The 13782-nt window shown below is 44.6% G+C and overlaps 1 protein-coding gene across 1 annotated transcript in view; it reads right to left on the minus strand.

Annotated features, from left to right (window-relative positions):
- Positions 1–2912, minus strand: part of FAAH (fatty acid amide hydrolase) — a 23772-nt gene extending 20860 nt beyond the window's left edge. Inside the window, exon 1 of the mRNA XM_013003856.2 lies at positions 2669–2912. Within this exon, the coding sequence (XP_012859310.1) occupies positions 2669–2912 (244 nt within the window). The remainder of the gene's footprint in view (positions 1–2668) is intronic.
- Between the last annotated feature and the right edge of the window lie 10870 nt (positions 2913–13782).

Here is a 13782-nt window from a genome sequence, read left to right on the forward strand (position 1 = left end):
GTGAGTGGCGATACAGGGAGGGTAGAGGGAAAGTGGGTAGGAAAGAGGGAACCAATTACAAGGAACTATATGTGACCTCTTCCCTGGGGGATGGACAACAGAAAAGTGGGTGAAGGGAGACATCGGACAAGGCAAGATATGACAAAATAACAATTAATAAGTTATCAAGGGTGCATGACCAGGACGTCTGGTCACTAAACATTTAGGAACCAGACTGCTTGAGTTCAAATCCTAATTGATATTTATTTGTGAAGCCTTGAGTAGGAGTCTCTGGGTTTAGTGACCTCAGTTGCTTGGAGATTTAAATCCACCTGAGGCACCTCAGAACTACACTTTATCCAGCGGAGATCTAACAGCCTATGGACCTCAGCCAGACAGGTGGAAAGTGAGGTGCGTGGGAGCAGGGCTACAGGAACAGAAGTACCTGCTGAAGTTTCCATTTCCAGAAAGGAGCTCCCAGGTGCCTGAGGGCTTGTAGTCCTTCTTTGTTCAGTGAATGGGAGCAGAGGATGTGCCTTGAGGCAAATCACCCTTCTGCGGCACAGCTCCGCCTTTCCTGGCTGACTCCAGAAAGGGAGGCTAAAAGGAATAATAACCCAGTAAGCCAGCACTCTAAGTAGTGCTACCAACTATGGGGCACTTTAAATTTTACTTTTTAAAATCATTTTATTGGGGGATCGTACAACTCACAATCCATACATCACCCATTGTGTCAAGCACGTTTGTATATTTGTTGCCATCATCACTTTCAAAACATTTTCTTTCTACTTGAACCCTTGGTATCAGCTCCTCAGTTTTTCCCCTCCCTCCCTCATGAACCCTTGACATTTATAAATTATTTTTACATGTCTTACACCGGCCGATGTCTCCCTTCCCCCACTTTTCTATTGTCTATCCCCCTGGGAGGGGGCTATATATAGATCCTTGTGATCAGTTCCCCCTTCCTCCCCACACCTTACCCTTACCCTCTTGGTATCACTACTCTCAATATTGGTCCTGAGGGGTTTATCTGTGCTGGGTTCCCTGTGCTTCCAGCTCTTATCTGTACCCGTGTACAGATAAGCTCTTATTTGTATCTGGTCTAGCCGGATTTGTAAGGTAGAATTGAGGTCATGATAGTTGGGAGGAGGAAGCATTAAAGAACTAGAGGAAAGTTGTATGTTTCTTTTTTTTTTTTTTTAAGTTGTATGTTTCAATGATGCTATAATGCACCCTGACTGGCTCATCTCTTCCTTGTATCTCTTCTGTAAGGGGATGTCCAATTGTACAGATGGACTTTGGGTCTCCACTCCACTACTCCCCCCTCATTCACATTGATATTTTTTGTTCTGTTTTTGATGCCTGATACCTGATCCTATGGACACCTCAGGATCACACAGGCTGGTGTGCTTCTCCCATGTGGGCTTTGTTGCTTCTGAGCTAGATGGCCGCTTGTTTATCTTTAAGTCTTTAAGACCCCAGGCACCATCAGCTTTTTTCACCACATTTGCTTATACACCCATTTTGTCTTCAGCAATCCTGTTGGGAAGGCGAACATCACAGGATGCCAGGTTATTAGAATAAAGTGTTCTTGCATTAAGGGAGTGGCCCAATGTTTATCTGCTACCTCAGTACTAAACCTATAAATATATGTACATAGATCTCTTTCCCTATCATTATATATAAGTATATTTATATATGTACATGTCTGTGTTTAGATCTCTATAAATGTCCTTTGCCTCCTAGTTCTTTCCTCTATTTCCTCTTACTTTCCTCTTGTCCCACTATCATGTTCTGCCTTCATTCGGGTTTTGGTAATTCCTCTCGGTTACATTTTCCTTGATCAAGCCCTACCAGCCATTCTACACCCTCCTCATAATTGATTTTAGATCACTTGTTGTTCCCTTGTCCCTGGGCTTGTTAACACCCACTTCCTTGCCTCCCCTTCTTCCATGCCTTCTTCCCATGTCCCTTTTGTTTTCTCCTCTGGATTGTTTATCCCGCATATCTCATCTGGATAGACATGCAAACACAATAAGCACAAAATCAAGGCAGAGCAAAACAAAACAAAAACAAACAACAACAACAAAAAAAGACAAGACCTTGAAATAGTTCATGGTCTGTTTGTTGATCTTTAGGAGTGTTTTCCGGTTGAGTCTGATGGGGTGCCACACCCTGGCCCCACAGTCTATTTTGGTATTCCCCAGGGACTTCATTGCTTTGCTCCCCTTGCTGTTTTGTTGAACACCCTTAGTGTTTCGCCCCAGTAAATCTTACTTTCACAAACATTCATGAACCTCTTTCTGAGCCTCCCACCATTTGAGCTTAGGGTGAGCTTACCGTGAGCCTCCAGACTGATTGCTTAAATGATCCCAGTACTTTTACCTCCTTCCTTAACTGTGCTCTGGCAAAGTGATCTTGCTGCTCCTCTCACCGGGAGGTGAAGCCTATTTCCCCACCCCTGTAATCAGGGTTGACCTGTGACTTCTAAAACACTTGTGAATTGGTGGTCCCGTGGATCTGTGTCTTGCTTCAACGGTGTTTGAACGGAACAGATCTGGTGACTCCCTTCCTCCAACCTTCCGCCACGCTCCAGTTTCCTTTCCAGAAGTAACTTCGGGACCTTCTGGGCCAGCCCCTCTTATGGGAACCAGGGAACACTTTTATTTGGTGTGTGGCGACCTCCAACCCGACCAATCGTGAGCTCTCAGATCTGTCAGAATGACTCCGCCGACGCCGAGGCCAGCATCCACCGTCTGGTCAACCTGTGTCTGCGGGCCTCTGACACCTGCCTCTCTCGGCTGCTTTTTCGACCGCGACGGTGTGGCCTTGGAGGGCGGGGGCCACTTCTTCCCACGAGCTGGCGAAGGAGCAGCGCGAGGGGCCGAACGTCTCTGGAAGCTGCAGAACCAGCGCGGCGGCGGGCGCGCCATCTTCCAGGATGTGCAGGGCCGCCCCAAGATGAGCCGGGTAGAATCTGGACGCCACGGAAGTTGCCCTGGCCCTGGAGAAGACCCTCAACCAGGCCCCTCCTGTCCTGCACGCCGTGGGGTCCACTCACGCTGACCCCCATCTCTGTGACTTTCTGGAGAACCACTTCCTGGACAAGGAGGTGAAACTCCTCAAGAATATGACCCACCTCCGCAGGCCAGCCCCCAGGCGCGCTGGGCGAGTATCTCTGAGAGGCTCACCTTCAAAGGACTGGGAGCCTGCGGAGCCCACCCACCTGCTAGGGGCCCTTTGCCTTCCCCTGCCGGGCAGGCCCGACTACCTGAACCTGCAGCGGCACCGCCCTGGAGCCCCTCCCCCAAGCGGGGGACCAAGTGGAAACAATAAGGCTTCCTTTTGCAGCAAAAACAAACCAACAAAAAACTTGTGAATTGGGTGGAGGTGTACAGAGTAGATCATCAGTTTTAAAGAATTCAAACACATTTTGTTTCAACTCATTTATCACCTCAAAGGACCATCACTTATCATACTCCCTCCGTTTTCTGTTTCCATGCTTTTTTTTTTCTTTCCTGACCTCTGAACTTTGTCCTTGCATAAATGTTGCCTTTTGTATGTTACATAGTTGATTATTATATCACGGACTGAGTTCAGTTTCGAAATTGAAAAGGTGACTAAGGAACTGAACCTTTGGGAGTTCCACTGTCCTTGTGACTTGCTTTAACCAAGAGAATGTGTTTGAATCGATGTCTTTGATAGCTGTGGGCTAGGCTGCCTGTAAGGCTTGAGAGACAAGGGGCAAGATGCGAAAGACAAAGCATGGGTATTATTTAATAGTTTTTATTTAACGATAATAGGAGTCACAGAGATCAAAGGGAGTCAAATAAGAGGGATTGTAGTGGTTGAGGGAGGTTGGAGTCGGGTGAAAGGAGAATCCTAGCTTATGAAGTATAGAGGCCAAACGAACCTTAGTTGCAGGAGAGAAACAGGTTTGTTTGTTTGTTTGTTTAAATCATTTTATTGGGCACTTGTACAACTCTTATCACAATCCATACATACATACATTGTGTCAAGCACATTTGTACATTTGTTGCCATCATCATTCTCAAAACATTTGCCTTCTACTTGAGCCCTTAATATCAGCTCCTCATTTTCCCCCTCCCTCCCCACTCCCCCTTCTCTCATGAATGCTTCATAATTCATAAATTATTATTATTTTGTCATATCTTACACTGTCCAACGTCTCCCTTCACCCACTTTTCTGTTGTCCATCCCCCAGGGAGGAGGTTATATGTAGATCCTTGTAATCCGTTCTCTCTTTCTACCCCATTCTCCCTCCACCCTCCAGGTATCACCACTCACACCACTGGTCCTGAAGGGATCATCTGTCCTGGATTCCCTGTGTTTCCAGTTCCTATCTGTACCAGTGTACATCCTCTGGTCTAGCCGGATTTTTAAGGTAGAACTGGGATCATGATAGTGGAGGGAGGAAGCATTTAAGAACTAGAGGAAAGTTATATGGAGAAACAGGTTTTAATACAGACTCACTAGCAAGCTAATAAAAAGTTTGGTGCAAGAGTTAACCTGGCCTCTCAGGGATGCAGCCACTGCCTGCTGTTTTTATTGCAGGGTGCGAGCAGTGGGGATAGAGAGAGAGCGTGCGCCTCGCGTATTTCAGAGAGCCAGCCGGACGAGAGCACAGAACAGCTAGAGAGAAAAAAGAATGTTCTCGGGTATTTATGTCTTTGGGATGTCTATAAATATTTTAGACAGGAAGGTTCCCACACATCTTTCTGTTTGGATTCTTCTGTGCCCCTGCGATTGTCCACCCAGGGGCACAGAAGGGTCATAAGGAAGGGATGAGCCAATCAGGGCACAGTATAGCACTGATGCAACACACAATATTCCTCTGGTGCTTTATTATTATTATAATTCCTCTGGTTCTTTGAGGCTTCCTCACCCCCCACTATCACAACCCCAGTCCTACCTTTCAGTTCTGGCTGGACCGGAGCATGTCCATTGGTGCAGATGGGAGCTCATGATGATACCAGGAGGATAGGGGGAAGGTGGAGTGAAGAAGGGGGACCAATTGCAATGATGAACACATAACCCCCACCCCCAGGAGGAGGAACAACAGAAGCAGTGAAGGGAGACAGCAGTCAGTGTAAGATATGAAAATAATAATTTATAATCAAGGGGTCACAGGGTGGGGGGCTGATGCCAAGGGCTCAAAAAGAAAGTAAATGTTTAGAAAATGATGATGGCAACATATGTACAAATATGTTTGTTACAATTTATATATGGATTGTTTTTTGTTTTTAATCACTTTATTGGGGGCTAATACAACCCTTATCACAATCCATACATACATCAACTGTATAAAGCACATTTGTAGTCCTTACCCTCATCGTTTTCAAAACATTTGCTCTCCACATAAGCCACTGGCATCAGCTCATTTTCCCCCTCCCTCCCTGCTCCCCCCCTCCTCATGAACCCTTGATAATTTATAAATTATTATTTTGTCATATCTTACACTGTCCGACATCTCCCTTCACCCACTTTTCTGTTGTCCGTCCCCCAGGGAGGAGGTTATATGTAGATCCTTATAATTGGTTCCCCCTCTCTACCCCACCTTCCTTCCACTCTCTCGGTATCACCGCTTTCACCATTGGTCCTGAAGGGATCATCCGCCCTGGATTCCCTGTGTTTCCAGTTCCTAGCTGTACCAGTGTATATCCTCTGGTCTAGCCAGATTTGTAAGGTAGAATTCGGATCATGATAGTGGCGGGAGGTTGTGGGGATGGTGGTAGGAAGCATTTAGGAACTAGAAGAAAGTTGTATGTTTCGTCGTTGCTACACTGCACCCTGACTGGCTTGTCTCTTCCCCGAGACCCTTCTGTAAGGAGATATCCAATTGCCTACAGATGGGCTTTGGGTCCCCACTCCGCACCCCCCTCATCCACAATGATGATTTTTTTGTTCTTTGATACCTGATACCTCGTCCCTTCCAACACCTCGTGATCACACAGGCTGGTGTGCTTCTTCCATGTGGGCTATGTTGCTTCTGAGCTAGATGGCCGCTTGTTTACCTTCAAGTCTTTAAGACCCCAGACACTATATCTTTTGATAGCCAGGCACCATCAGCTTTCTTCACCACATTTGCTTATGCACCCATTTGTCTTCAGTGATTGTATCTAGGAGGTAGCACACAATGATATGATTTTTTTGTTCTTTGATGCCTGATAACTGATCCCTTTGGCACCTCATAATCACACAGGCTGGGGTGCTTCTTGATATATGGATTGTTTTAAGAGCTGTACGAGCCCCCTCCAACAAAAGGATCTTTAAAAACAAATGTGCAAAAACCTAGAGTTAGAAAACCAAAACGCAAGAGAACACAGCATAACTTAAACTTAAAGAACAAGAAAAAATTCAAGTCTCAAGTTGTAATACTGAAAGATTCTATGGGCAAATGTTGAACAATGCAAGAAGCATCCAAAGATGGAAAGAATTCCCAGAGTCATTGTACCAAAAAGAACTAGTCGACAATCAACTGTTTCAAGAGGCAGCATATGAACCAATGCCACTGAAGTTCAAGCTGCACTGAAGGCATTGGCCAAAAAGAAAGCTCCAGGAATTAATGGAATGCCAATAGAAATATTTCAACAAGCACTAGAAGCACTCATTCATCTATGCCAGCAAATTTGGAGGACAGCTACTTGGCCAGTTGACTAAAAGAGATCCATATTTGTATTCATTCCTAAGGCAGGTGACCCACCAGAAAGCTCAGCTTAAAGAGCAATATCATTAATAACATATAGAGAGGGAAGCAGCCCAGAATTAGCAGAGAACTCCTTAAGGAGGAAAAAATTGGAGAGCTCACCTTACCTGACTTTAACACCTATTATACAGCCACAGCGGTGAAAACAGTGTGGTGCTGGAATAATGACAGATACTCAGACCAATGGAAAAGAACAGAAACCCCAGAAATAAAAGCATCAGCATGAGGAGCTCAAGTAGAAAGAAAATGTTTTGAAACTGATGATGGAAACATGTACAAATATCCTTGACACAATGGAAGTAGTATGTATGGATTGTGATAAGAGCTGTTTTAAGAGCTCTTAATGATTAAGGGGGGAAGAAAAGAGCACATATGCTAAATAAAATTTGGTTTTTCCTATTTAGCGTTAAGCTAAATAGCTTTTTAAGGGAAAAATTACAATATTATACATGAAACTATTTGAAAGTTTCTGGATTTATAATAAAGCACAACTGGATCCGCAATCAATGCTCATGAAAGCAGCAGACCAAAAAACGTTATTGCATTGGGTAAATCTGCTGCACAAGACCTCAGCATTGGAAAACAACGATGCTATTCTGAGGATTTTGGTGTGTGGGACCCATCATATTATTTCCAACTGGCTAATATGCAGATGAAACTTGGAAAATGAATAACAAAGACTAAAGAAGAGTCTCCATGCATTTGAATTGTGGTGCTGGCAAAGAATATTGAAAGTACCGTGGACTGTCAGAACAACAAACACATTTGCCTTGAAGAAGTACAGCCAGAATGCTCCTTAGAGGCGAGGATGGTGAGACGTCCTTTCCCGTACTTTGGACCTACTGTCAGGAAAGACCAGTCCCTGGCTTGGTAGAGTAGCAGCAAAAACAAGGAAGACCTTTGACGAGGAGGATACACTGGCTGCATCGATGGGCTCACACAAGTGTGAAGATGGCATAGGACAGGGCAGTGTTTCTTGTTGTAGGGAAGGTCTCCATGAGTCTGAAGGCACCTAACAGCCACACTGACCAGGAGGTGAATAGTCGGGACCTCAGGCAGAGTGCATTCGAGAGTGGACTACTTCCACCTCTCTCCAGTCAGCCTCTAAGAGCGGCACTCTCTCTTAGGGGATTGCCTGAGTGTGTCCTAGATGGAGACCACCCAGGTCCAAAGGTCTTAGACCCATCTTGTAAACTGCTCAGTCTAACATAATATCTGTGTCCCTAGCATGGTTCTGATCTGGATTCTGTAGTCTCACCTGTAACTGTGATGTACTGATCTGCTGCCAATCAGGAGTTTGTGATTGTTTCCTTTTTGTTATATGCCTTTAGTAGCTGCGTGACTGTGGATTGTTTGATACATTACCTCATACAAATGGCCTCCCTTATCCAGATAATGTCTTGTCTTTGTTCAGTTCAAGACTTAATACTTGTCCTCAAATTACATTTGAGATGTGGGGTCACTTTTGTACTCTGAAACCATTGCTCAATGCTACATAACCAATGAGGGGCCCGAGAGTTACTCAAACCTGGATCTTCAAGATTCAAAATCTCTGTTGTGCCTGTGATAAGGAGACAGAAAAGTGTCCTTGGGGAAATTCATTACAAAGTTATAATAGTGAGGAAAAAACAAATTTTATCTAGCATATGTGCTAAAGAGAGAAGAGAGGTGGAAAAATGGGCCCGCATGCCATCAGTGATGTCTGACCAATTCCAAACAGCAGTACAGGAGTAGCAGTTTATATCCAGAGTTGGTGGCAGTTTGAGTCTTCCAACAGAAAAGCTAAACAAAATATGAGCCCCCAATAAAACGATTAAAAAAAATTTAAAAAACCTGATTAAAAAAAAGAAAAGCCAAACATAAACAGTAACTTCTGCAAAGATCTTTGTTAAAAGATTTTGTAATAAAGACAGTCAGGCCTGATTGCAGGGGAAGTGACACCCCATGGGTATGATTGATAATGTTCTCTAACTTAAAATGACAATGATGTCTCCAAGTGAACCAGAAACATATATAAACCATAGATGTATGAATGGATCTTGGGCTTGCACTTAATTCTAGCCCCAGTCTAAGAACAATTAGTTCTTAGACATGGCCCTCCTTGATGCTCAACCTCATGAAGAGATCACTGAAGATATGGGTGCGATAGCAAAGTGTGGTAAAGAAACTAGATGGTGCCTGGGTATCAGAAAGAATGGCATCATTGCTTCTCAGCCTTTTGGCTAAGATCAAGTGCAGAAAGAATAGCATCTGGGTCTTAAAGGCTTGTTTTCCAACAAGCAACCATGTAAGTGAGGCATCAACTAAGTCCACATGGAAGAAGCACACCAGCCTGTGTGATCCAAGGTTTGTAAATAATGAAATTCAATTCCATAGAAGAGGATGGCATTAGAGCTTAAATTGTAAACACGTGGTTTGCAGATGGTTATGGATGACTGTGGAAGCCCCAAATCCATTTGCAGAGTCCCCACATGGATTAAGCTCTCCAGTCAAAGTTAAGATATGTAAATAGCCCTGCTATCAGACGGAGAGGATTGTAAAGTTGATTATCACAGACATAGATAGGTCAAAATGAAATATCTTTTATTTTTATCATTTTATTAGGGGCACATACAACTCTTATCACAATCCCTATACATATATCAATTGAGTAAAGCACATTCGTACATTCATTGCCCTCATCATTCTCAAAACATTCACTCTCCACTTAAGCCAGTTGCATCAGCTCATTTTCCCCTCCCTCCCCCCTCCCTGATGAACCCTAGATAATTTATAAATTGTTTTGTCATATCTTGCACCGTCCGACGTCTCCCCTCACCCATCTTTCTGCTGTCCGTCCCCCAGGGTGGAAGCTATATGTAGATCCCTGTAATCAGTTCCCCCTTTCCAACCCACCCTCCCTCCACCCTCCTGGCATCTCCACTCTCACCACTGGTCCTGAAGGGATCATCCACCCTGGATTCCCAGTGTTTCCAGTTCTTATCTGTACCAGTGTACATCCTCCGGTCCAGCCAGCCAAATGTACTATCTTATCATTTGATCTCCCTGCAAAACTTGTCATTAGTTCAGAAAGCCACCTCATTTTAAATGTTTTCCTCATTTTTTAACTCCAGCTTTCTGAATATACATGAGCTGCAATGCTCGAAGCTTCCTCTAATTTGAAACCATGGCTAAATTTCTTCATTATTCTGCACCTCACTTCCCTCATCTGTAAAACAAGAGTAATTGCACTCCTTCATTGGTTACTATGAGAATTAAATGAGTTAATATTAATTAGCAAAGTGCTCACAGCTGTGCGTGCTGTAGAACGGGCTCTGTCATGAGAGTGACTAAACAGGAACCATAGCAACAACTAGCTTACTAGTGAAGCATTTTTAGTATGATGCCGGTGAAGTCTGCCTGCATAAAGTCAATCTGTATCCCTTGAGGGACAGACACTCAAAATTGGGGTTTCATTGAATTTCTTTGGCTCTAACGTAAATCTGCCCACCTAGAGTTTTCTCAAGGGACTCTAGTGCATTTCTCCCTTACCAGGATCACCCAATAGGTCCTGGGGTACAACTCAAAGTACCCCACAGGCCTCCTGCCTCCTCTCATTTTGCCTAGTGCTCCAGGGCTGGACCTGTATAGTTCCTGGCTCCTCCTGGTCCACCTCCTCAGACCATGGGCTATTTGCCAGTATAACTCCTAACGTGATGCCTCAAAATGTGGTCTAAGCTACGCAGCTTGACACTCAGCAGTCCTCACACAGAGACGAGAGAGGCCGATTAGGCCTAAGGAAATCACCAACCTTCTGAGGCGATTTCTGCTGAGCCAATTATTTCATTTCCACATTCAGCAAATATTGATCATTATATTCCCAGGGGGAGGCCCATGGAAACCAGAGTAGATCATTTTTATGTTTAACTCTTCTGCAATGTCTTCCCATTACTCATGGGATAAAATATCTCCTTCTTCACCAGGCCCTCTGCAGTTGGCTCCTGCCTGCTTCTCACAACGATCCACTTTGCTATCTGTGGTAGTGTTCTCATATGCCTCAGGGGCTTCACCTGACCTGTTCTCTCTGCCAGAGCACTCACCACCCATCCACATACCCACATACCGCTGAGCATCACTAACCTAACTCCACTTCATCCTCAAGTCTCTTTAAATAGCTTTTCCTCAACGGTGAGTTAGGTTCCCACAGATAGGCGCTTTACTCTTTCGCCCTTATTTACAATTATTTGTCTGTCTTGCCCACTACATTGTACCCCTGTGAGAACAAGGGCCTTGCCTTGTCTGTTGTGCTCATCACTCTCACTAGTATCTGGGATTGGGCCTAGCACATTAAAAGTACTCAAACGTGTATTGACTAGCTAGTTATAAATCAAGCAGAGTGCCAGGGTCAGGGGTGCAAAAATAAATATTGGCTTCGGGCCCTGATTAATTTCCAGCCTGGGTGGGAGTGGCGAGAAAGCAAACATGGAAAGATCCATAGTCAGAGGAGGGCTGTGGGAGCAAAGGAGGGAACAGAGGCGGCGGCTTCCTAGGAAGGGTAGAAATCTGGGCCAGCAAGCAGAGGGAAAACAGTATTTAGAAAGAGGCAGCAACAAATGCCTCCTGCACGTAGGCTGGACTTGGGATGGTCAAAGAACCTGTGAGGGCCCAAGTCGAAAGAAAAGGCTTGGGAAATGGTGATGGCAACCTATGTACAAGTGTGCTTAATATACTCGAATGACAGATTGCCATATGATTTGTCACAGCCCCCAATAAAGTGATTAATAATTTTTTTTTTAAAGAACCTGAGAAAGGGAGAGGTCAGGACCACAGCAAATGAAAGAAAACCTATTGTCAGGTGCCAGGGAAGAATCGGGTCTTGATCCTAAAGGTCAGAGAACTAAGGATTATAAGCGGGTGAGAGACCCTGTCATATTTGGGTTACCATGTCAATTATTTCTCACTGTAGAACAAACATCTTCAAAACAGCGTGGCGTAAATTTATTTATGATTCTGGGGTTGGGCAACTGGTTCTTGCCTGGTGTCACATTGTGGGCTCATTTGATCACTGAACTGGGGCTACCAGATGTAGGAGAGCATCCCTAACTGTCTCCAGCAGGAGCACCCAGTTCCTTCACAGGTGGTAGAAGAGTAGAATCATAGAATTACTATATAACATAGAGATATTTGGCCCTGGAGTTCTCCTATCTTGATGGAAATAGTGATTATACTATCTCACACAACTATCAAAATTCATTGAACTGTACATTCAAAATTGGTGAATTAAAAAAAATTTACTAGGGGTTTTTTACAATTCTTGCAGCATTTCATGTCAACTGTATCATGCACATTTGCACATATGTTGCCAACATTTCCAAACCATTTTCTACTTGAGCCCTTGGCATAAGCTCCTCTTTTTGTGTTACTCAAATGGGAGGTGAAGCTGGTGGTTCAAACTCACCAGCGCCTCTGCGGAAGGAGATGAGACAATCTGAGTCTCGGAAAACTGACAGGCAGTTCTACCGTGGCCTACTGGGTCACTAGGAGTCGGAATCAACTTGATAATGGTGGGCTTAAGCATTCGAATAGCACAGGCTTGGCACCCAACAGGTCCAGGGCAAATGTAGAGGCACCTCAGGCCTCTCAGTCTCAGCAAATACTGAGCACAGACTCAACTCCAGGTAGGGACCACCTGCCACATATGAAGGCTGGTTAGGGTCCTACTCAGAGCACCAACCAAGTTCTCTGAGGCTCCACCTTCTTAGCGTCATCTGACTTGAGTTTGGAAGGTCTTCCAGGGCTCTCCGGAAAAAACAAACACACACAAATCCAAAGAAAGGAGAAAGCTTAACCTCACCTGACAACACCTCTAATACCCACTCAAGGATTAGCATGAACAAAATAGCACAAAGGACAAAGGGAGTAGTGGAGGGGACAGGAGGGTAAGAGCCAGGAACTTCAAGTACTCTAATAAATCATTTACAAATGCTAGTTTAAAATATTTTTTTATTTTTATACATCATTTTATTAGGGGCTCATACAACTCTTATCACAATCCACACCTACATCAATTGTGTAAAGCACACAGTCGTTGCCCTCATCATTCTCAAAACTCGCTTTCCCCATGGGTTCCTGGAATCAGCTCATTTTCTTTTCCCCTCCCCCTCCCTCACGAGCCCTTGATAATTTATAAATTATTATTTTCTTATCTTACACTGTCCGGCGTCTCCCTTCACCCACTTTTCTGTTGCCCATCCCCCAGAGAGGAGGTTATATGTAGATCCTTGTGATCGGTTCCCCCTTTCTACCCCTCCTTCCCTCATGGTATCGCCACTGTTACCACTGGTCCTGAGGAGTTCATCTGTCCTGGATTCCATTTCCAGTTCCCATCTGTACCACTGTGCATCCTCTGGTCTAACCAGGTTTGCAAGGTAGAATTGGGATCATGATAGTTGCGGGAAGGAAGCGTTTAAGAACTAGAGGAAGGTTGAGAGTTCCATTATTGCTACACTGAACCCTGAGTGACTCATCTCCTCCCCACTACCCCTCTGCAAGGGATGTCCAGTTGTCTACAGATGGGCATTGGGTCCCCCTCACACGCTCCCCTCATTCACAATGATATCACCCCCCCCACCCCCACCCCTGGCCTTTGGTGCTTGAAACTTGGTCCCCTTGGCCCTCCATGATCACACATGTTGGTGTGCTGCTTCCATGTGGGCTTTGTTGCTTCTGGGCTAGATGGCCGCTTGTTTACTTTCAAGCCTTTAAGACCCCAGATGCTATATCTCTCGATAGGCAGCACCATCAGCCTTCTTCACCACACTTACTTATGCACACATTAGTCTTCAGCGTTTATGTGGGGAAGGTGATCACACAATGATGGTTTTTGTTCTTTGGTTTCTGCTACCTGATCCCTCAACACCTCGTGATCACACAGGCTTGTGTGCTTCTTCTCTGTGGGCTTTGTTGCTTCTGAGCTAGACAGCCGCTAATTTTTTTTTAAATTAATGTTTTTTTAACATTTTATTAGGGGCTCATACAACTGTTATCCCAATCCATACACACAAAAATTCTTTTTTAAATAAAGAAACAATACCTGC

The sequence above is a fragment of the Echinops telfairi genome, unplaced genomic scaffold (assembly GCF_000313985.2).
Source record: "Echinops telfairi isolate 266 unplaced genomic scaffold, ASM31398v2 ScPeMD7_443;HRSCAF=831, whole genome shotgun sequence".
NCBI classification, from domain to species: Eukaryota; Metazoa; Chordata; class Mammalia; order Afrosoricida; family Tenrecidae; genus Echinops; species Echinops telfairi.